The sequence below is a fragment of the Colius striatus genome, chromosome Z (genome assembly GCF_028858725.1).
Source record: "Colius striatus isolate bColStr4 chromosome Z, bColStr4.1.hap1, whole genome shotgun sequence".
NCBI lineage: Eukaryota > Metazoa > Chordata > Aves > Coliiformes > Coliidae > Colius > Colius striatus.
In genome coordinates, this window is record NC_084790.1 from 10,129,198 (window position 1) to 10,152,770 (window position 23,573).

General features: G+C 39.2%; 2 protein-coding genes across 6 annotated transcripts; one reads left to right on the top strand and one right to left on the bottom strand.

The window, feature by feature from the left end:
- The first annotated feature begins 871 nt into the window (after positions 1-871).
- LYSMD3 (LysM domain containing 3) lies at positions 872-8,315 on the top strand. Its single transcript, XM_062018278.1, is given in 4 exon segments — positions 872-931; positions 1,063-1,353; positions 3,375-3,879; positions 3,882-8,315. Coding segments are annotated over 3 exon segments (912 nt in total). The 5' UTR covers positions 872-931; positions 1,063-1,077; the 3' UTR covers positions 4,013-8,315.
- POLR3G (RNA polymerase III subunit G) lies at positions 8,134-23,561 on the bottom strand. Of its 5 annotated transcripts, XR_009820854.1 has the most exons (10): positions 23,434-23,520; positions 23,129-23,198; positions 20,509-20,637; positions 18,937-19,066; positions 15,171-15,233; positions 14,358-14,408; positions 11,255-11,325; positions 10,371-10,499; positions 9,762-9,905; positions 8,134-8,192 (listed from the first exon to the last, which is right to left on the bottom strand). XR_009820854.1 is itself a non-coding variant. In XM_062018281.1 (9 exons), the coding sequence occupies exons 3-9, from the start codon at positions 20,626-20,628 to the stop codon at positions 9,819-9,821; spliced, it is 651 nt and encodes a 216-aa protein (XP_061874265.1). In that variant the 5' UTR covers positions 20,629-20,637; positions 23,129-23,198; positions 23,525-23,561; the 3' UTR covers positions 8,160-9,818. The 5 variants fall into 5 exon arrangements, 4 of the variants coding, with proteins under 4 accessions (XP_061874265.1, XP_061874266.1, XP_061874263.1 ...); XM_062018281.1 differs by lacking the exon at positions 23,434-23,520 and adding an exon at positions 23,525-23,561 and having other exon boundaries at positions 8,160-9,905; XM_062018282.1 differs by having other exon boundaries at positions 8,160-9,905; positions 11,255-11,322.
- Between the last annotated feature and the right edge of the window lie 12 nt (positions 23,562-23,573).

Here is a 23,573-nt window from a genome sequence, read left to right on the forward strand (position 1 = left end):
TGCTGTACTTGGTCCTGCTGTAATAAAAAACTTCCTTCTAAGAAGTTACCCACACTAGATTAAACTTACTAGTTAGACTAGGAAGCCTTCCTATTACTGCCTATTGTCTCAGAAACTGCAACAGCTGCTGATAGTTCTTTAATAGTGAAAATGTCCCTGTCAGGAAAAGTTGGGGGTATATACATGGGTTAAACTGTTTCTCCCTCGTGGAAAAAAAAAAGAAAAAAGGCATCAGCATGGGCTGAACACCTGTATCTCTGCAGTACTAGTCCTGAAGTGGGAAGAATGCAGTGAAGGAATGAAAAGAAATTGCCTAGCAACTTCTGAGTGAGCAGCAAGGCACCCACTCTAAAATGTACATCGACTTTGGAGAGGAGCTGTGAACTGCTACAGGCAAAAAGGGCTGTTAAAGAGTTATTTTACAGGCCCAAATAACAGCTTCCCATCTAAGCAGCCTCCACTTCTCCCAAAACAGGATCAACAAGACTGATCTACTAAAATGCAAACTTCGCAGGAGGGACTCTACATGCCCCCTTACTCAAACGGGCCGCACTCCCCTTGTCCCATCACAGCCAGCGGGGGGCTGGAGGGGAAAAGAGATCTTCACCACCCGGCAGCGCCTGCCCCGACCGCGCCGCGGCGGCTCTCATGGGGCAACGGTACAGGCCAGAGGGCCGCAGACTCGACTTCTTATGTCAGGGAAGACTCCCCCCGTGGCACCCGAGTGCGTCCCTGGCAAGACCCCTCAGAAGCGAGGCAGGAACCCAGCAGCCCTGCCATAAACAGCCGCCTCCCTCCCCACAGCAGTAGCAGCACTTGAGCGAGGCGCCGCGTGGGCCCTTTTAAGGGCGGGTGCGCTGCCGGCCCTGGGGCCGCCCCGTGGACGTGGCGGGGCAGCCGCCATTGCAGTCGTCATGAGGAGCGGCGGCAGGTAAGGCCGCTGCCCGCGGAAAGAGGGGCAGGGCGGGTGGCTCCCCGCCGGGAGGGAGGTGGGCGGGGGAAGGGGGCGCGGCGTGGGGAGCCCCCGCGGAGAGAGTGCCCCGCCTGCGGTCTGTCCCACAGAGCCATCCGCGGAGAATGGCCGGCAGAGGTAGAGGGGCCGGCTTCGGCCTGCAGCCACCGGCCGTAGCCCAGCCGCCCGTCGGCGGCCACCTGTACCCCTTCATGAGCGCGGCGGGAGCGGAGAGCGAGGGGCCGGAGGAAGAGGGCGAGGTGTCAGAGCTGCGGCCGCGGGGCAAGGAGAAGGTCCGGCGGAGCGCGTCGAGGGATAGACTGGATGATATCGTCCTGCTAACTAAGGATATCCAGGAAGGGGACACTCTGAACGCTATCGCGCTCCAGTACTGCTGCTCGGTAAGTGTCCAGGCGCCTACCGCTGCTTCCCTTTCCCGGGCGAAGCACGGCTCGGTGCGGGCCGCGGCTCTGCCGAGGATCAGGCCCCTTGGTCGGCTGGGCCCGTGCAGCTGGTGACGCCTTTGAGGGTAACGTGTAGGAAACGCCGTGGTCTTTGGAAGGAAGAAAATGATAGCAGTGCTCTTCTTAATAGTGCAGAGCTTACTGGAGTTCCGGTTTCAAAGGCTTGTTCACATAAAGCTAATGTGATTTTGCTTGTGCCACTGTTACTCAAGGCACACACGCTACATGAAAAATCACAGTCTGTAACTTTTGTGGACACTTTTATAGTACTGTCTTTACTGTCAGTGATGAGGAGGGTACTGCTGAACCACCTTCAGGGCATCCTAATTACGGTAAGGGAGGGGAAAGGACCCCATGTTGTAGTTTTCCTTTAAATCCTGCTAAATACTCTGAATATTTATCAACATGAGCATGTTGTACACGAAAGTTGTCTGTCCACATGCCTCAAGCATCCCCTTCTGGTGCTCATCCCTTGATACTTATTGTAGCTAAGAGTTCTTAAATTAGTCTTGTGATTGCCCTTCCTACCCAGTGCTTTTGTCTGGTCAGTACTAATTAAGGCAGAGGCTTCTGGTTTGATTGATACTGGCCTTTGCATGTATCCAGTTTTATCCAGGGAACCAGCTGAATATGTTGGTAGACTTGACTGCCAACTATGTAGTTTTCAAGAGGTCAAATTTAGTTACAATCAGAATCTCTATTTACAGAGGTCTTGCTGTCATGTATAATTCTTCAAGAAGAAACAAAATTAAGGCCTTCCTGTTGCGAGCTTAGGTACCAAAGTCTTGACATAAGTATTGCATAATGATGACAGACTTATTGCCTTATTAAGCGATGCTTGGCTTCAGAACCCAAAGTAATTAGTTATTTTGAGTAGGCTTATTATACTAGGTCTCTTGAATAAGAAAGAAAAGATAACTAAGCAGCGTTCTTGGAAATTCATGGAGAATGTGTAAGAGCAGGGCTTTAGGCAGAACTTGAGTCATGGTGAAATCACTAATCACAGAGGTAAATAATGCATTGGGCAGTCTTTTGTGCTCATTTGATGTATTCAGTGTGGTGCATATAGCTAATACACTGCCATTGGGACTGAAACGCTTTTTCATCTTACAAACTTAGTGCAGGCAGGAGGCACTCATGGCCCTAATGTAGTTTTTCTGGCCAAGTCTGTGTTGTAAGTGGAGTGGTCACAGCAACAAGGAGCTCTCAACTACCTTGTTTTCTGTCTGTAACTTCTTGTGATGTAGGTGTCCTCCCAACAAGGACAGGAAGGATCAGAACTTAGGTACTGAACATCTTAAAATGGGCACAATTCCTGTGTGCTTACCAGGTGTTGCAAAACAGTACTGATTTTTAAGTACTTTTTAAAGAGGTTCGTAGCTCAGTCTTCATGTTGAGGGAATTAGTATTTTGGAATGAAGATGGTAATTGTCCAGGTGCACTTAAATCCATCCAGAGTATTTCAAACTAGATTTAAAATGTAAACTTAATAAAAGAAATTTGAGCAAGAATAGGCAAAGGGGAGAGCTGACTTGATGAAGAAAGATGAGATTTCTGAGTTTTGCTTGGTTTGTGCCTCAACCCTTAGAAGTAGGATGAGTATCCAAACCACAGTTGTAGCTAGAGAAAATGGAAACTCATAATTTTTATTTTTCCTTACTCAGAAATTTCCAATCACTTCATTTGGCAATGGAGGTAAAGTCCCATGTGAAATGACTTTCAGTCTTCTTGCCTAAGTGAGGAAGTTTGTTACCTCACAATTACCTTCTCATTTTACATTGATCAGATTTGATCTTTGACCTCTTCTCACTTCATACTGTTTGAATGGGTATTGGTTTCAAAGAAGAAGCAAAACAATGGCCCTTTTGTTTCATTAGGGAATAATTGTATTTCTCAAGGATCTTAAAGTGTTGCAGTTCAATGGGCTTTGATATTTGAACCGTTGCTCTTATTTTTAGGTTGCAGATATCAAGAGAGTTAACAATCTTATCAATGATCAAGACTTTTTTGCCCTGAGATCTATCAGAATTCCGGTGAAGAAGTTCAGTGTACTGACCGAAACACATGTCTCTCCAAAAGGAAGACCCATCCTTCGGCCTGCTCACTTTTCCCCAGAACTACAGGAAACGTCACCTGCTGATAAATTCTCCAGTAATGAGACTGCTGGCAACTTCCTGAAAGAAGTGGATCGAGATATAGAAGAAATAGTGAAGTGCAATGACACAAAGAGAGAGAATCTTGATGAAGTAGTTTCTGCCTTAGCAGCCCAACAAATCTGTTTTGAGACTGACGGTAAAACTAAAAAACGCAAGGATCCCTACTATGGAGCAGACTGGGGTATAGGATGGTGGACAGCTGTAGTGATTATGTTGATTATTGGCATAGTAACCCCAGTTTTTTATCTCCTGTATTACGAAGTTCTAGTGAAAGCAGATGTCAGTCACCATTCTACAATGGAGTCTTCCAATTTGTCACAGCAGCCTCGCATCAAAAACAAATGGAAAATGGAGTAATTCCACAGAATATTACAAATGTTGGTAATCAAAGAGACCTTCAGCCTTAACATAGGAAGAACCCAGGCAACTGTTATCAATAAGACACAAACCATAACATTAGGTAAAGGGGAAGCCACTTTATCTAACACATGTGAAACACAGAGAAGAGGCATAGTGGTGTGTGACTTGCCTTTATGGGCAGAGTTTCAGTGCAAAGGTATTTCTGTGGATCACATAATCTCCGAATATGCCTGAGACATGATTGGGATATAAATTAAGGTATAACATTGTCTCTGAAGCTTTGCACTTTTTTCTATTTTGATAGACATATGTTTTTAATTAATGATGAGATGCAAAATGTAGTTTGAACTAACACGAGGAGTCTCACTGTATGATTTACAGCCCTAAAAGGGGCACTTGGGGATACCTAACTTTCAAACATTTTGAAGTATTTATAGAATGCATAGTACACTTGACATTTTAGGATCAAGTTTACATCAATTTAAACTCTGTTCTCATAATTTTAATCTTTCTTATAGAGTAAGATTTTTTTAAAAAAATAAAATAATTCCATAATTAATTGCCACTTTGAAGTGTTTTTTTAGAACAGACTTTTATAGAGACAGTAGCTAATGTTCAAGCTAGAAAGTTCAAATCTTGTGCCTGTGGTCAACCAGTTCTTTAGTAGTTTCCAGTATGCGCAGTAGGATAACTTGTTTTCTGCATGTGTGGCACTGTGGTTCACCACAGTCCACTTGAAAGAGTCTTGCTGAAACTTCACATATTTCTGAGGTATCCTACTGAAAACTGACTGGACTGCACTCCTCATCTGCTCATCTGTGTCTAGAATAGATGAAGTGCAGATATGTGGCTCCTTGCTGTGACTGCATTATTTTATGCTAATTGATAGGGGGTTTTTTTTCTCCTCCAGCTATTCTCAGTTCAGGACCAACTGATTGTTCAGACAGGAGTCATGTGGGTCTTGAGTACGCTAGTAGTTGTGTCCTCATGGACTTCAAACACTAAGTGGAAGGAAAAAAGCCACAGAACTTCAAATGAGGTTTAATGGCTGCCAGGAAGAAATTTGAAATTGCAGCAGAATAGACTAGTTGTAGCTTTGGATGTGATGTCGTAGCACATTCATCAACCACTTTGCCCTTGAATGTTTCACGTGGGTTTCCCTTGTTATTCATCTCATTTTTTTTCCTTACCTGAAAATGCCACAAGATTTAAAAAAAGCAGAACTGGACTCTTTCTACAGAAAGAAGGAGGTATTGTGTACTCAAAATATTTTAAAATAAAAACAGAGATACTGCCTGTATTTTCTTTTGCCTTGTGGAGTTCCATTGCCGTGTTCAAGGTACTGTTTGCTAAGGTATGAATAGGATGTACACAGAGAAATAGCAAAGTAATCACTGTCCTTTAAACTACTACTTTAAGTTTTCCTTGGAGTGTCTTAACTTACGTATATGTGGTATAAAAAAAACGGTGCTGATTGTTTCCTAACTATTGGAAGTATTCCCAAGTGCTTTAACAACCTGAATTTTGAAAGTGAAGACCTACGCCCCATCTATTCTTGGGCCTTTCTTGCCCCAAGAAGTGGGGCAAATACCCTTCACTGGCATGCTAAGTGTATGAACATAAATTGCATAACTTTTAATGTACTGTGTTTAAATTGAAGCTGGCCAAAGCTTGAAGGAAAACACTGTACAGTTGGACCTGTGGACTATGATCTGCGGCTCTTGAACCCTTTGATGAATGTGGTATCTGTGGAGATGTGAGACTACCCATACTTTCCATGCTAGAGTGACTGCCAACAGGCATGAACTTCATGTTTCATATAACACTTTTTTTCAGAGATCTTTTAAAATAATAGTTTTTTCCATGAAAGTAACAGGTGAAAAACACAAACATGAAGACTGAAGTACTGAGTAAGACTGTATGAAAAATTGTTTTGCAAAATAATTTACAGTAGCTAATGTTGATAGAGCTTTGATGACTAAAACACTGAAAGGTGTCTTGCCACAGACCTTTGGCACATTAAGGCAATTTTTTCTGTGTAAGACTGAAACTTGGTACATAATGTGTCAGGTTTTTTTTCCTGAAAGTTTATTTGCTTGTTTGCTTTTCCCCCTCCGTTCTGTTTCTGAAATGTCAACATTTTTAATACTTTATTCTTCCATTTCTTACAAAATTGTAAAAGACCGTGAAATCAGCTACTGTGATGATGCATCGTAAGCCTAACTTACAGCACATACCTGAACTGATGGGTATTAAAATTGCTTTTGGTATAGAAGCAAACTTGAGTTGTGGTTTGACTTGGTCAGGAAGCTCTCTAACCTGTTGATGTAAAGAGAAGGGTTTTTAACTTGGTTTTCTTCCTGTGGTAGTGCAACTGAAGAGCTCCCTAGTGCATCTCAGGCTTTGGGCTCTTTAAGAGTTGGAAGGCCTGCATCTTACTGAGTGAAGTGTGATGGGCGTTAATTTACCTTTAATGGTCAGCAGTTATTGGAAAAAAACACCAAAGAGCTGTTTTACTGGGAGGTATTATATTCCAACCAAAAGCCTAGCAAGTTTTTACTATTTCATTATGTAGCATATTTATCAAAAGATACAGTAGGTCTCTCTCCAAGATTGTAGGACTCCTGGTACTGGTGATGTACAAGCATCATCTGGCTTGGCTTTTTGCGGGATGCAGGGACCTCTACTGTTTTTTCCTAAGTGCTTTTTCCGAAGTGCAACACAACTGGCAATGCATCACCACATGACAGCCCTTAGTAAACAGGGTAACTGCAGTGCTAGATGTGGGGTAGGGAACTGAAATGTGTCTTAAGTAAAAGTCTGTAAAGTTAGTCTTTTAGAAACCGACTTGTTAAAAAGAAAAAAAAAGCCACCACAGGACAACCAAGTGGTAAACCTTGTTTTAGATTAATTACAACACATTGTTGATCAGAAAGTTGGTTTTAAGTGCATATTGCACTGTTGGGTCATGTAAAATATAAACACTTTATATCTGCTATATTTTGGAGTATGTTGTCACAAATAGTCTTTGTATAACTATTTTATAAAATGGCTGAAAATATAACTTTATCAAATAAACCTGAATGAGGATGCAAGTCTTAAATGCTTCTGCTCCTCCTCTTTTAGAACATAAGTAATGTACATAAAATAAAGATTTTATTTCAGACTGCAGTGAAAGTGGTGCATATAATGTATTCTTAGCTCTATATACTCTGCATGTTTTATTACAGGAGGCCACTGCTTGTATTTGTTTTGGATAGTTTTTAGGTATGATGTAAAATAAAAATCCTTGGCCAGCAAGCATTTTGTTGGCAGTACCTGCATTTAGTCTTCACTTTAGCATGCTGTAACTACAGCCTTCATGATTTAATCTCTCCATGCCTTAGAGAACGCAGAACTCTTTTGTGTAAAGTTTTGAGAACTTGTTAGTTCTGTGAAATGAGGATTAAGAAATAGGCATGAAAAATTAACGTAGGGATCAGTAGAGTTCTTAGATGGTGATATCCCTACACACTGAAAGCTGTGCTGCCTTGTATGAAGAAGCAATATTCTTCTGCTGTGCTAGTAAGACAGAATTTGAATATATGCCTGTTCAAACACAGTGTTTGGTGAGATCCAAGGAACAGTCTTCTTTACAAGGATCATGGCCTTGCAATAAATTTTAAACAATTAGAAAATCAGCTTATAAAAACATCTGCCAATTGCACACCTCTGGAGCAGCACAATCTCATTTTATTTCAGAAATGCCTTGGCATAGAACTGTATCATGGCAGAACTCACCATATTCAAAAGTGTTGGTCTTATTTGTCATTGTTAAACTAGTCCCAGAGAGTCCATCCTAAGACTGTGTGTTTTTTTTTCTGGAGGACACAGGCGACCAGTGTTCTCAAAAGGCCTGATTTTCTCCTATAGTAGCATTTCTCAGCAATACAGCAGGGAGGCAACTGTCCAATTAGCAGAACAATGAATGAAGCCACAGCTAGTGCCCAAATTGTAACTCAACAGTAACAATACCGTCCAGTAATAGTAGAGCTTGCAGTAACGTTTCTGCAGGGTTAATTGTCCAGCTCTATCTTCGGCAGAAGTCATCTCTTTGCGTTCCTTGTGTAAAAGGCAAGGGGTCTTTGTTTACCTTGCTTATGGAATAACAGTTAGATGATAATACTAGTTACACTTGCATCAAGCAAATTCTATTTTCAACAACCTTACCTTGTTCATGACATCCATCTCTCTTGTCTATCGTGCAAGGAACAGGGAAACCTGTTAAAGAAGCAACTGCTGGTGCATGTGATGTTAGAAGAAAATGATCAGAGAATATATTTCCTATGCACTGTGCAGAATGTTTATTAAATACTGTTTGTATAGGTATGAACACTTCAAAATAAAATTGGTATACCTCTGAGGTGTGACGTGCATAGCATTTTCATTTCCTTTACATCTGATACGTGTTTTATCAGAACACTTGAAAGTTACACCTTAAGGAACAAATTCTTACTGCATACAGAAGTTCATAGACTAATGCAGTACTGTTTTCCAGTCATTAGTGAGGTAAAGCACTGCTTCACAGAAAATCAAACTTGCAAGTTTCCTTCTTTGTTGATAAAACAGATGTTTTTGTTTTAAAACTGCTGTTTCATTAGACTTGATAATAGCACTAGTTACCAGGATAGAATGTTTTAATGAAGTGGAAAAAAGCCCAAAAACAACAGCCCTGATTAACAGTAATGTAGTAACACTGACCAGTAATATTTTGTACCATCAGTGGATAACAGGACACAGAGAATATTCTGTCACTATGTTCTTCAAGTATTTCAGGAATAAGTTTTATATACTTAAGCTTTTGGTTCTTAAACAAAATGGTTTTGCTATTCTCAGCATTCTTACCTTTTTTTCCCAAGTAAAACCCCATGCACCAGACCACCACACTATTTTCCTACATTTTGGGGTTTTTTTAATACTGAATTGCTGTCCATTAAGTTTCTGTCTTGTTCTGTAGGAAAGTAAGTCTATTAACAATTACATAGAGAGCTGTCATCTGCCATCTCAAGTACCAGCTTTGTGAGGTAACAAAGTTAGTATCACCTTAGGGAGAAACTGAGGTGAAGAACTGAAATTCTTGTTGCTGATCTGTGTGCTAGCCATGCTGAAAAACAAGACTCTTTCATTTCTCAACCCTAAACTCTGCCACATATTCTTTCTAAATGAACTTACCCTTCATTATTACTTAGGATGATTCATAATGGTAACTTAACACATAGTTAAGTATTATAGTCCCTTCCTACCAAAATACCAAATGAGTTCAGCTAAAATAACAGCTCTTTAAAATACCTTATCTTTTTTGTCTATACTACTAAAGTCCTTTCAAGTCAGTTTATATTAAAGTGCTTAGTTGTCAATTATTTTCAGTGACGTGAATTCAGAAGTTACATAAATGCTTCAAAGAAGTTAGCTGCCAAGTACAAGCAGCTTATGTCCATAAAGGCCTTTTTTGCAGCAGCAGCCATCAAGAATTTCACTATTTTTTCAAGATTGGACTGCTAAAACATAGAATTGACTAGTGCAAATGCTTAGGCACAATTTTGATTAAAATGCATACATTCTTTTTCTGTGCAGAGGCAATACAATGGCATATAGTTTACTCCAGTAGACATTCCACGGAACCTTGCAAAGGCATGTGTTTGCAAAACATTCAGCAAAAGAACAAAACAGAAGGATCCTATACCCTGTTTTACAACATAGTACAAATAAGAGAATTGTCCAGCCTGGTTTTGGGGAGTGTACTTAAACCCAGCAGAGATAAAGCATCGTTTCTCTTGATACTCAGCCCACCTCCAGAATTCTTCAAGTAGTACAAGGCTTGAGCAGCGTACCATCTAGCAACAACAGCTAATATGTTGCTTCGTCCATATTGTCATCACTGCCAGCACCAAAGTCATCTCCATCTTCAAAATATGAAGAAATGTAGTCATTTTCCTAAAGCAAAGCAAAAAACCGAAAACTATCACCATGTCTGTAGAGAAGACAATTTATGAAAGAAACATACTTTAAATTGTACTTGAGCACTCATATTTTTAAATAGGAATAGGAGTTTTTTTCTTCTTTCTTGGGAAAGAAAAAGGAAAATGCTGTAATGAAGTTCTGATATCTATGAAAGAAGAATTTAGTGACAGAGATGTATAATTGTATGTATTGATGTGACAGGACACATTCCTGCTTGCAAGATATTTTTTCAGAGCCCTTTAGGAGTAAGAAGTCTGAGCACTCACTTAAATAAACTACAACAGAAGGCAGTGCATACAGAAATTTAACATAATAATGCCTTTCACTAAAACTGTCCTTCAGCTCTGAGGAACTAGAGACTTTCGACTGACAACCAACACACTACTCAGTGAGTGGAATATGACTTTGTGTAAACCTGAAAACTAACTAACATTATACCTCTTCATGTTCCTCTTCATCGTATTCCTCTGGTTCTTCTGCTTCTTCATCATCTTCACCTTCTTTGTCTTTTGTTTTGTCTTTCTCATCTTCAGATTTTTCTTCTTCATCGTCCTTCTTTTCCAACTCCTGTCACAAGGCAATCCTTTTTACAAGGCAGTCTCAGTGTACTACCAACAGCAAGACAGCTGGCAGAAAAATGCTCTGCAAATATTTTTTGTCAATATTTAAAACATGATGTGAAGCACAAGAACTTTGTAAGGACTTACTAAACATTAGCCATCATACTTCAAGTCTAAAAAAGTCTTATGCCATTCACTGTTTGAGTAATGGACAGTAGAATGCCATGTCACTTGATAAAGCAATACCACTTGTTGATCTAATAATGTATCTGCACCAAGCAACTGATGCATCATTGAGAATAAAAAGCTGTTTCGCCTTTAAGTTTCCCATCCCCACAATTGAGTAGTCACGTCCTTGCTTTCCTCCTGAGTTTCTATATGTCTCTTCCCTCTCAGTGTATTAAATTATTTTATTTCCAACATCAGTAGACTGGTGGAACAGGAGTAGATTTAAAAGTTGTATCAATGAGTTTTCATTAAATAAGCTCTAATAGTAGCTCTGCTATTCTGAGGCTGCATTACTATCCAGTGAAGAACAAGTGGTCACTGTCTTCAAAGTCAAACAGAAGCAAAGAAAACAGTTCCTCAACAGCCAGCCTCTACCTTTACCCTCTCCCTCATGCTACCACATTGCAGAACACGTGTCAGAGTAACATGACAAGGTCCCTTTCGTTATTCCATTTGTACCAAAAAACATACTACAGGTTTCATTTTCCTTCAGCAACTTCTACTGTACAATTAGAAAGCATATGCACATCTTACCTCAATTTTTTTCAACACATCCAGATTACTTTTGGGCTCACAGCTTTTTGCCTTTTTTGGTTTTACACCTGCTGAAATAAAATATGTAATTATTATTCTTTTAATATAGAAGAACACAAGTTCCCTTGTTTTACTTGCTCTAAGACCTTACATCTTGTATTTAAATTACCCTAGACTTGGAGCTACATCATTCATGGAGGTGTAAATGCCAGCTTACATAAATAATGTCTATAGGGTCTGAAATTCGCACTGAATAGACAGTTGACCAAAGGTTTGGCCAAAGTATGACATTCAGCTTCAGAAATACTTTTCACTTACATACTCACAATTTGTTAAGAAGCAAAATCTCAATTTTTATTTTTCATCATCTTGAAAAGATAAAAACTCATTCCTGTTACTAATCTTTCCAATAAATGACAGCTGGGTGCTTCAGATAGATTAAAAAAAACAGACAGCAGCCTGTAAGCTCTAATATGCTAGGCATGGTTGCTGCAGCTAGGTGGCTTTTGGACCACAGCTGGCTCTCATCTCACTGAGTCCACAGTGCATATTTCCACCTAGTCCTTTGATTCAGGAACATCATCTTTATCTAGTTACTCCGTACAATCTGACCTCATTGTGTTACTTAACTATATGGTGACTATATGACAAAGGTCAAAAATATAATAACATATATCCCTGTAATAGCTGCCTGAACTGCAGCACCCTATACTAAGGTTGGCTCAATTCCAGGAGTGCAATTTGACCAGTAGATGAGAAGAAATAAGCTTCTGAGAGACTCTGCAGTGTTTAGAGAGCTCTGTGACAGGTACTATTTTGCAAGTAACTCTTTTGGCTCTCCTGCTAAGTTCAACACTGTCACAGAAACCTTATGACATAGATTAGCTTGTCAGCAGCGCAAAACTAGCTGTGTGAAGTGTCATACTGGTGTAGCTCCATGGCTTTTGATGGATAAGGCAGCTTCAAACAAGCTACGTTATGTGACTTGCCCCTTTCTTACCTAGGCTGCACTAAGTGGCAACAGAAGAAAAACTGCGTTGATATCCTTCTGGGTGGAGCAGATAGTAACCCAAAGCAATTCTCTCTTTTGTCTGACCTAACGATTAGTAAAGCAGAACACTAGGAGCTGCTAAGAAAATAACTGTGTTTTGTCAAAAGCATTTGTCATATATAATATTCAGTGCATTTCAGTGCTTTGCCTATGAAGAGATTATGTGACAAAAGTGCTGCATAGAGCTGAGGAGAGTAATAACACACAAACAGCATCAAAGTAAACACATCCAGAATGAAGCTGGGTTTTAAAAGAAACAACTGGAAAGTGTGATTGGAAATTACCATCTCTGCACAAAGCCCTGCAGGCTTTTAGAGATAATCCCTATAAAACAGCCTGGAAATGAAAAGAGATACACAAGATCTTTCCTGAAAATGCGAAGACTCTCTTGGAGCTTATCATAAAATTAAAGACACTAACCCATGTTAGTAGAATTTCAAGCAAAATAGCTCCTTACATCCATGTAGCTTAGACGTGCAATGAATACAATCTAATGTTTACAAATACCTGTTCTCAAACTACTAAGGCTTAAATGCATATATCTGATTGCTATATGCATATGGCTGGCCTACCAGAGCTGAACCAAATCAGCTTTTTGTTTAGATTTTTTTGGCAAGTGCTGCTGGTATCTAGTATACTGTGGTATGCAGCCCAGGGTAAGTGTGGGGAGCAATTTTGTCACTAAGAAGGCAGGTGGACAGATCTTAGGTTGACACAATCAGGGAAACCAGAAGAGGGAGAGTGAGGTATGTAAAGATGAAGATGTCACCGTAAACGAAACTGCAGTGACTCCAAAACCACTCCTGCAATCAACAAAGGGTCAAATGGTAGAATTTTTTAATCCTTTCAAACTCTGATGGTCAGCTGATCTTTGGCATTGCACCCATATAAGAAAATGTGCTTCTAAGAGCAAGTACAGAAACTTGCATAAAAGAAAGAGGAAGAATCTCCCACAGAAAGCACTGATTCTCTGATAATTACAACATTATTGTAACAAATAATAATAAATTGGCATTTATGGTTTCATTGGATGCTGGGGAACTAATTATTACCAATAATACAAAAGCCAGTGTAGTTTCTTCTTTTGAGGAAAAAGTAAAGTAGGTGTGTACTGGTTAGAGAATTTGAAAATAAAGATTTCATTTTCCATGGAATCTTGCAGTCTACCTTTAGTACTATGCTTCTCAATGACGCTCTTAAAAAGAACAAAGCTTCCAGCTGAGAGTCTCCATGACTACTGCACATTCCCTTTTCTTTTTATATTTTATCCTTGAATGGAAAAATGACACATGAAGGACTCAGACAAAGAGAACAAGAAAGTAAACAATTATATATAACAGACAGCTAGATCCACGAGGCCAAGTGCTATTTCACATCAACAGAGCAACAGACTTCTACAGGGAACTTAAAATAACAGTCATGCATACTAGAAACACTTCAAAAAACAAATACATGTATGATGCAGGGTTAGAATAAAGTTTTTTCCTGTAAGAACAACCAATACCAGCTCCAACTTCTGTTGAAGGATCTGGTTCACAATTCAGCAGAAGCAAGCTGAAAATAAATAAGAGAAGTAAAACCAGGGAAGATAGAAAATAACCTACATTAAATCACATCTAAAAGGCTTAAAAAAATGCAAAAGTCAACCAAATCATCAACAATTGAGAAACTTAAAATATAAAGGCAATCTGACTGGCCATCTATTCATTGAATAGAAGAAGAGTGAGTGTAGGTTAAAGATATAAACTTTCAAAACAAAGAAGTGTTGTGGGTTTCTTTAGTTTTTCACTGTTATGTCCCTTGTATGTTAGTATGATACATCAACATAAAAGGAAGGAATGGAGGATAAGTTCCAGTTAAGTTAAATCATTCTGCAGAAGCAAGGCAAAAACCACAAAAGACAGGCAGACTAGTAAATATTTTAGAAAAAACCTGCCAAAAGTCTTGATTAGTCAGAGTTAATACCATTTCTACCATACTTTTCCCCTAACTAGCTCTAGTATGTCTTTTCTCTCTCAACTAGTGTGTACTACTTGCCACTTAAAAATATACCTTTTTTGGTCTTTTTCTTTGGCTTCATCTCTCTTGGGAGTCTTCTCCAATCTGTACAGAAAACAGCTTTAATATACATGAATGATGATTTACGTCAGTAATCTTCCCCTTGCCACTCACCCAGGAAAGGCAGGAGTCTCTGTTATGCTTGACTCTATTTACCTGCATGCCGAAGTGTTTTAGCACACAGTAGTTTGATGGAATTGTAGCTGTACTTATTTCAAGTACAGCTAGAATTCCATAATACTGTGTGCTAAAACAGGAACTAGAGTGAGGACTAGCATTACACCCACTTAAAGACAACTGGCATCTGCCCCAAAGAGACAAAGTTCAGCCCTTCTAGTGGCCCACATGCCTTTCAACTTGCATTCTACAATTACATTTGCAGTACTGAGTTGTACAGATAAGACTGCAGAAATTTAACGTTATAAAACCCAGCTACCTGTGACCGAGATGTCAGGTTGTCTTTGGTAACATCACTTGCTCTGAGTTCAAAAACTGGTATCTATGTGGCAAGTAAGGAAGCAAGCAAGCTAGGGCAAGGGCTAAAGCTGTCATTTTTCCTGCAAATCAGTTCTTTCAACTGAAAAAATAAAATCAGATCTTTTAGGTTTTTTTTTTTTTCTTTGACGAAACAATACCTCCCTTTGATCTGGAAATATGCTAAGGAGAAAACTCTCAACAAGGAATACATGACTTGGTAAGGATTTGAATGTTTTTTTATTGCTTGAAAAATAATGACTCAAACATTTTAAAGAGCAGAAGATGTCAAAAATTAATAAAGAATGTGCCTTTTGTAATCTCAGATATTACCTGGGGTCCATGCTGCCTGCTCCTTTTCACTGTCCTGGTACTTTTTACTGTACCTCTCTATTGCTGTAGAGAGGGATACAAAGAGTTACTGAATTCAGTTAATTGTAAAGGCAAACCAGACACTTGTCCTTGATATTTTCCTGTAACGAAACATATGGTGTATTTTTGTAATCCCACACTGAACATTTTTTATAATGTTGTCAAACTTTTAAATACTAGTTTAATAACACTATTTTAAGCAGTCCTTATGACAATTCCTATGGCTGATGCTTTGCGAAGTACTTGCAAGACCTGGATCTTGTATCTCCTTTCCTGAATATTGGTTTGAATTTTTTGTGTTTCTCCTTTCAGTCAAAACATTCCCTCAAAAAACAAACCAGCCTCCGTAACTATTATAAATTATACGTCTATTCTTGGAAAGCATGACAACATAAAATACAGATATAGTCAGGGAACCTTGGTTGAAACATCAAATGAATGACAACTCTTCTACTCCCCAATATTTATCATTAATCACCATTGTGCTAATCACAAAATGTATCCGGAATATCGGGTCTCAGAAGGCCACTGAGATGTCAGACCGACATGATTAACTCCCGAGTATTTTAGTACTTCTGCAGTATCAAAGCTTTGCAACATAAGACAGATGTGTTTTGAACAGCAGCAACTCATTTCAGTCTGTTTAACCTCTTTCCAGGCACAAGAAATAAATAGGAATGCATGGTAAATAATGCAGTGTAAGTACATCCATACTGCAAAAAAAAAAAAAAACCACAACCCAAACCCTTCTGTACAATCTCTGAGGTCAAAAGCAATTTAAAACTTAAGTATTTTTAAATCAGTCCCCTTTTTAGTTACCAAATTACCATGCCCAACTGCAAAATCCAATTAATGCAAAATTACTGATTCTAATTGCAGTAATAACTTGTTATCCAAACAGGGATAATTTCTGTAGGAACTGTACAAAAAATGGCAACAGACTGTGAACAATGAACAGTCCTACCAGAGAAAAAGAAGGGAGAAGGAAGACATCAGAAATTAATCTCAATTTAAAATTGAGCTTAATTTTAAAATTGAGATAAATTTTCAAATTTTAAATGACGAGGGCAAGCAGAAGACTTAATGTAAAACTGTGCAACAAAGAGCTTCCATATGAGACTGTGTCTCAAGGGGCAATGAAATAATGACAGAAAGACAGATAGTTATGTCCTAACTAATTAAAATGTTTCCCTTCTCAGACTTCAAAGGACCATTTGGCTCACAGGTTTTGTGCTGAGGGTTTAAAACAACTCACTTGCTCTGGTAGCAAAGCCAGTTTAAGAGGTTCTTGCCCACCTCCCCTCTCCTGCCTCTCTCTGAAGCCTACCAGATGTTTTGATGATATATAAGGGAGCAAAGGGTAGTAAACCAGATACCAGAAAAGATCAGTTAAAAATAATCTACCCTGGGGGAAGAAAGCGATTTCCTTAAAGCTAAGCCACTTCTGCCACATATCGCAGGCCCAGAGTCAACTGGATACTGTGACCTAGATAAAAGCAAACTCTTAAGATGCAGATCACTGCTGATGTAATTACACTCTACCCCTCAGATGAGGCATTTTTGTACAACTGAAGGTTCAGTAAAAACTTACCTCAACTCATCAACTCACCCTTGAGGAGATAATCAGAACATCTGAAACATTATTTGAGTCTACCAAGTGGCTGTCTACCTGTTTTCCCTGCAACTGCCAGTTTTTGTAGAAAAACAGTCTTCAAAGCTGGCAGTTCTAATAGGGAGCACACTTAGTAAAGGAGAGAGATCACTCCATCTCAGAAAGAAAGCTGCAGAAACAAAGATGATTTTGGGGTGAACAGTAAAAACAATCCTGTGAGGCAAAGTTGGAAAAGAGAGATAATATGTTCTAATCACCAAATCACAGAATGGTAGGGGTTCAAAGTGACCTCTAACGGTCATCTACTCCAAATCCCCTGCTAAAGCAGGTCCATGAAGTGTCTGGTTTCTTGGAAACAACCCTGAGCCATTCTCAGGCACAGCAGGTTCCTTTTTTGTGCCTCAAATGGAAATAGCAAACTTGAAAACTGACAAAGATCAAGAGGACAGCAAGCCTCTGGAGAGGAGACTCCAAAGAGACTGGAATTTGTTTATTCGATAAGAGAGGAAATGTGACAAAAGAGTAACTTGGAACTCTTCTACCATCATAAAGGCATGTGGAAATGAAGATCAGATCTGTTCTCCTTGCCTTGTAACCAAGGTTTCACCTGTCTGCATCGGGGTTCACTCTGGGCTGGGCTTGTGCTGCAGTACAGCTGCATACTGCATCCGGCTGATTGCTGTGCTCCAGCTGCAGGTCAGAGGAAATGTTCTGCCTTTAGTGAGCCATGTCTGGTCAGCACAGTTCACTGTTCACACTGCAGAGTGCTGCTCCAGTTTAAACAACTGCTTTAGTACAAGAACAAGTGGACAATCCATAAGATATATTAATCAGTGGACAATCAAAGCCTCATTAAAAAAAAAAAGCACATGTTATCAAAAACCTCTAAAATTCCCTACTATATCATGACGAAAAATTAACAAAGTCTTAAGAGCTTGGACTATGTATCTGTATTGTATTAACATTGTGAATATTCAGCCAAAAAATATTCTGATGAGTTTTGGGGTGGAAACTAAACCTAACATGTTCTAGGGTTCAAGCCATCTCTCATTACTCAAAATCACCACAAGATGGGAAGGAAAAGATTATCCAGGCTTTGGACATTTTTGATTTCTTGAATATTTTTATAAAGCTTTTTAGAGACTGCCTATTGCACTGACTGAGTCTAGGGTCTGACATGTGCAGCATTTCCTAATATAGGTGCTCCTGAAACAGGATTTCTTGTCATTTGTACCAGTCAGAAGAGGCACGCAGGTGAATGATAGCACTAGTAAAAAAAACCACAAACAAAAAGAAGTACTCCACATGGTAATAACTTTACATGACTGCCAGTCTTCCTATCCTGTTCCTCTTTTCTTCTTTCTTAATATCTCAGTTTTCTGACCAGGAAGCTTGGATTTTAGCAGTATAATGACGTATGACTGGATGTAAAGTAGAGCAGATCATTTATTGTTATCAAATAGTAACAGTGGTTACTTTTTAATTATGCATAAGACATTTTTAGGTAAGGAAGATCAAGCTTTGGCTTCTAACCTACCTCTGCTTCTGAAGAAAATCTCATCTCCATCAATTTATCCTCATCTCAATCTTCAAATTTCAGGTGACTTGTCAGTAATACTTACCAGTCTTTTGGTAACAGACTTGGAAAAATATTTAGTACCTTTTAGAACTTCAAGCCACGAAATATATCATTGATTATTTAAAGTATATCTTCACACAATGAAAATGGAAGTTGAATTTCAACAGTAGTACTTAATACAGATTTCTTTGCTCCAAGGCAAAATTTTTAGCATATTTTAACATGTAGAAATAGCTATTTTGCTTGTTCTGATTAGCATGTAATTGAAGAGAGTGCATACAATTGGTCTGAAGGTATATCAATTGAATAGATGTTTGACATCTCTCTTTTTCATACAGCAGTTGTTCTCCAGTTGCAGCACTTGTAGGCATGACCTACAACTTCAATAAGTGTAAAAGCAGAAAAAAACTGTTAAGGTGCTAATTCTTCTTCCTTATGATCAGTACAAAATACATGTTCAACACATGCATTTCACTACATCATCCTTCATGGAATAACAACTACTGAAGATATAAATAAAAAGCACACAAACAAACCTTCACGATCTTCCTCTATTGTCAAAAAATACGGCATTCTTTTCATAGTTCCTCTAAGGTCTTGTTTTAAGGCCAGCATGTAATCTTCATCTTCTCCTGTTTTCAGAGGCACTGGCTTATTGTCTGTACTCTGTACAAATTATGTTTATTATTTATAGTGTCTAAAAACACTAACAAAAGCTAAAATAAACACAGCTAATGACAGAAGAGTTCAATTAACATTATGCTACTTGGCAAGTATGCTTTATTGCATTCTGATATGTGTAACAAAGTTTACAACTTAATTTATACCTTTTATGACTTTGACGTATCCTTCTGCAAAAATTATCAAGAAATCAAGGAATAAAAAGTATTAAAACTATGAAACAGTCATTCATAGTCATGCTAATCTCTGAATTGGCAGAAGCAGTTTTGAATAACAGTTTAGCTTACTAAGAAACTATTCCTTCTCTCTTCAGTCAAAGTAGCAATAGCTTTAACCTCTTCTAAAACAGTGTTTTAACTACATTAAATTTAATCACTCTGAATAACACGGACACCCTTTCCACAACTGTGGTCACAGAAACAGGTTGTGTTGTCATACAACCAGATAGCACGTAGGCACTCACACAATTCCAGAGATTTTTGCCAATTGAATTTGAATGAACTGTTAACAGTCAGATTTTTGATTGCTGGCTTGTTTTTTGGGCTGTGGGGTTTTTTTTTTTTCAAACTATGAATCTTGAAATTGGGAAAGATAAATAAGCAAATACAATTTTTAAAAATATACAGAGGACTAGAGCCAGAGACCGAATTACAAAAGAGATGGTGTATCTCTTGTGATAGATGATTCAATGCCTGAGCTGCAGGTTGTAAAGTTCAAAGTGCTATCACAGGTCCCAGCGCTGGATGACAAACAGCATTCACTGCATCCATCTGTATTTGCTAGCTGGCCAACACTTTAAATCACTAACATTGCTGATGGTGAGGTGATGCTCCTTAATTGAGTTTCTCATTGCATTTATAGGAAATGCTTATGAATTCAGACCTTGTCTATCAGAAAAATGCAATAGCAACAATTCACTGTTTAAAATAATTTCACTCTAAGTCAACAGCTGTAATACACTTTATTCAGTGTCCAGTCATTAAATCTAACTCTTCCAATATTGGTCGCTAGGTTAAGTTTGATTTTTTTGAATGGCAAGATATTTCCCCTGATGAGTTTAACTTAGTTCTGAAACTTTGTCCACAGAAGAATAACTTCTGCATGGTATATTGGGGCTAGCAATTCTCCTACAAGGCTTATCTGCTGTTGACTCTAACTGCAGAAGCTGTAGTTCCTCCAGAATTCAGTTTCCTTGTGCTATAAAGCAGGCTGCAACATTCACATTAGGAACAGCTTAATATTGACAACCTCACACAATGTAACTATTAAAGTGGACTACAATAATAACAATTATTTACATCCAATACTTCAAAACTGACCTAAAGTGCTTAGGGTTGTTTAAATACTTAATTATATTATCTAAATATGTGTGTGAATATACAACCTGAACTGAGGGAGCAGGCTCTAAAGATACTTGCTGTACTTACAGGAAATGGTGGTGGAGGCTTACACATGACATCAGGTAGAGCTGCACCTTTGGAGAAGCCAATAGCCGCAATGTCAAAGGTAAATGCAGCACGGCCTCTTCCTCTACCTGACCCAGCCATTTGGAGTCACTGCAAATATTACAGATTTTAAAAGATTTATTTTTGTTACATGTATCCTATGCATATTACCTATAAAATTAATGTCTAACAAAGATTATAGTAACAAAGACAATTTTAAACAGCAAGCTGTTTTTAATGCCGGAAGTTCTTCCACATACTACAAATTTGATGCAGACTAAAATCATCTCCATTCCCTCATTTCTGCTAGCCACCTCTGCATGCCTGAAATTATCAGCTAGACTAGGAATTTTAAAAATTCTTCTTATAAATCTTAGAAGATGCACTGACTTGAGTTCAGTCACAGTAGAAGCAGCATAAACAAAATAAGAAAAAAAAGTAGGAAAAAAAAAGTTCAAGGACTCTGAATTTTCTGACAATATATTTTGCAGTTTCTGAACTTTTCTCCAAAACCAGCTTGTGTTTGTCACTTGTGGCTTCCTTGTCCTTCAGATTAATTTTTTTCCTTTATCTTGGCAACTAGTTTTGGATACTGATGAAGAGGCAAATGCAAAGAGAGCCAAAGGACTCCAACATGTCTGCAAGGCAGCTGCCGATAAAAGGAAGCTGTTTCTAACTAAAATATTTCACCAGTGATCTAGACGAAAAATAGCCTGAAAAACTACATTTACAGACACATCTTACCACCTTCATTGTTATGCCAGTCTTCACCTCAGGACTGTACAATCCATCAGTTTGCAAGTGAAGCAAAAGGCGAGAAACAGATTTTTTTTGTAGGGAAGAGGTCAAAAAATGGGACTCGAGAGAAGCTCGGCTCAAGCAATATGCTACTGCTCACTCCCCGTGACCATGTAAAGATCAGTTCAAGACTCCAGCCCACGGGGGTTCATCAGCCTGGAGAAAAGGAGGCTGAGGCGTAAAACCTTCTCACTCTTGGCAACTCCCTGACAGAAGGTTGTGGCCAGGGAGGTGTCTCTGCTCCCAAGCTAGAAGCAAAAGGACAAGAGGAAACAGCCTCAAGTTGCACTAGGGTAGGTGTAGTTTGGAGATCAGGAAAAATATCTTCACCAGAAGAGTTGTCCAGCCCTAGAACAGGCTGCCCAGTCCTCATACCTGGCGAGATTTCAAAACCTTGTAGCTGTGGGGCTGAGGAACATGGTTTAGCGGTGGCCATGGCAGTGCTGGTTAGTTGGTGTCAATGAGCTAAAGGGTCTTTTTTCAACCTAAATGATTCTGCAGTTAATAGTAAGGATACCATATTGTACCCTGCTTGGTAAGAATATGTCTTTTGCAGATTTTATTGTTGTACCTGTATAATCACATTTATTCCCACCGTTAGTGTGTGGGTGAATTTAAACAGGAAATAGCAAACAGTACAATACCTACAGCTTATCATATGCGTATCTAAAACAAGGAATCTAGGAGAGAATTATGATTAGGAGAAAAGAAGTGCATACTTAACATATTTTAAGTTTCACCCAGCCCTTCTTATTAAATGCCAGTGAGAAATGAGTTGATGCAAGTATTTTCCTACTTCTTATTTTCAAAAAGAATAAGCTCTGCTTGGATAAAACAAAGTCATATATTTCCACATCACTTCATAGCACAGAAAATCACTTAACAATAGAGACTTAGATAAATCATTTTAAGAAAGACAACAAAGCAAAAACGCCTGAACATTTAATTAACTTGAAATAAATAAAAAAACACCACCCACAAACAGAAAAAGAAAAGGAAAACTAATTTGAAAACTGATGAAAAGCATGATGTGAGCCTGTCACAATGCAGAAAGATAAAAGATATAACCAGATGAAAGCCTCAAACATGAGCAGTTATGTTATCTAGGTGTGAAAAAAAGGAATCAATAACAGAAGAAACAAAACAAAACAAAAGTTAAGGGAGATGGCCAGCTAGCAAGGACAAGTACACTGTTTGCACTTGTGAATATACTGAATTTGAAGCTCCATTTTAAAAATGCTGCTTTAATACCTAGTAAGATTCTATTGAAATAGGACATTAGTCTGATGAGAAGTAGTAAGCTTTAAACTTAGCAGCATTTCAACTCCACAGTTTTACTGACATTAATGATTTTTTTCAAACACACTGGCTTAGAAGGTTTATGTATAGTGACAGCATGAAGTGACAGCAAGAGATGATGGGAGAAATTGTGAAGGCAAAGTCGAGTTGTACAAGCAAGTCACTAAGCATGACAAAGTTACAACGACCATTAGTGTTTTGGCTGCTTCTAGGGATGCCTAATGGACCAACTGAGCGCATTTTTATGTTTATGGATAGTTTGTGCATCATTTACTCTACAAATGAGCAGGCAAATTTCAGGTTTACTCTTTCAGAATTCCTTCAGAACTACATACGCTGTTGGTTGGGCAGTCAGTCGGTGTAGGGATGCAGAGGCCTTTAGGAGGGGAAAGGCTGTGGAAACGTGCCCCCCCCCCCCCCCCCCCCCCAGTCTGCGACGGCGGATGGCTGCAACAGCAGCGGGTGTGAGGGCACCAGGGACTTGGATTAGCTCTCTTTATTGTACCTTTATTTCACCACAAAACCCTCGATCGTGTTCGGATCCTGGAGTTTCAGAGGTGCAACCAGTGGAAGAACTGACAAAGCAGAAAAGACTGAAATTTAAATACTGATATTTTGTGGATTTGCAGATTTTTTTTAGCTGATGCCCCGAAGGTAAAAGGGTGCAATTACTTGTCATGACGGCCGCAAGCCCCTGGCATGTGAGGATACGCCCCTTCGACACCTCCCTGGCCCTCTCCCGGTCTCTCTCCTCGCCATTTCCCCGTCGCCGCCCCAACCCCACGGAGCAGCCCGCCCCGATCCTCTCACCACCGGCTTTTACGGCTTCACTCCACAGCGGGGTCTCAGCCGCGTCCACTGGGCAGCAGGGAAAACCATTCCAACTCCTACCAACCCTCACCGTTCCCTCAGGGTTCCCCTGCCGCCGCGCTCCGCCCACGGCTGCTGCA

Coding starts and splice junctions, on each gene's coding strand:
- POLR3G (XM_062018281.1), bottom strand. CDS start 20,628: ATGGCTGGGTCAGGTAGAGGAAGAGGCCGTGCTGCATTTACCTTTGAC. Junction 14,409..15,170: donor GCAGGCAGCATGGACCCCAG/GTAATATCTGAG, acceptor TTTTCTGTACAG/ATTGGAGAAGACTCCCAAGA. Junction 10,500..11,254: donor ATGTGTTGAAAAAAATTGAG/GTAAGATGTGCA, acceptor GCCTTGTGACAG/GAGTTGGAAAAGAAGGACGA.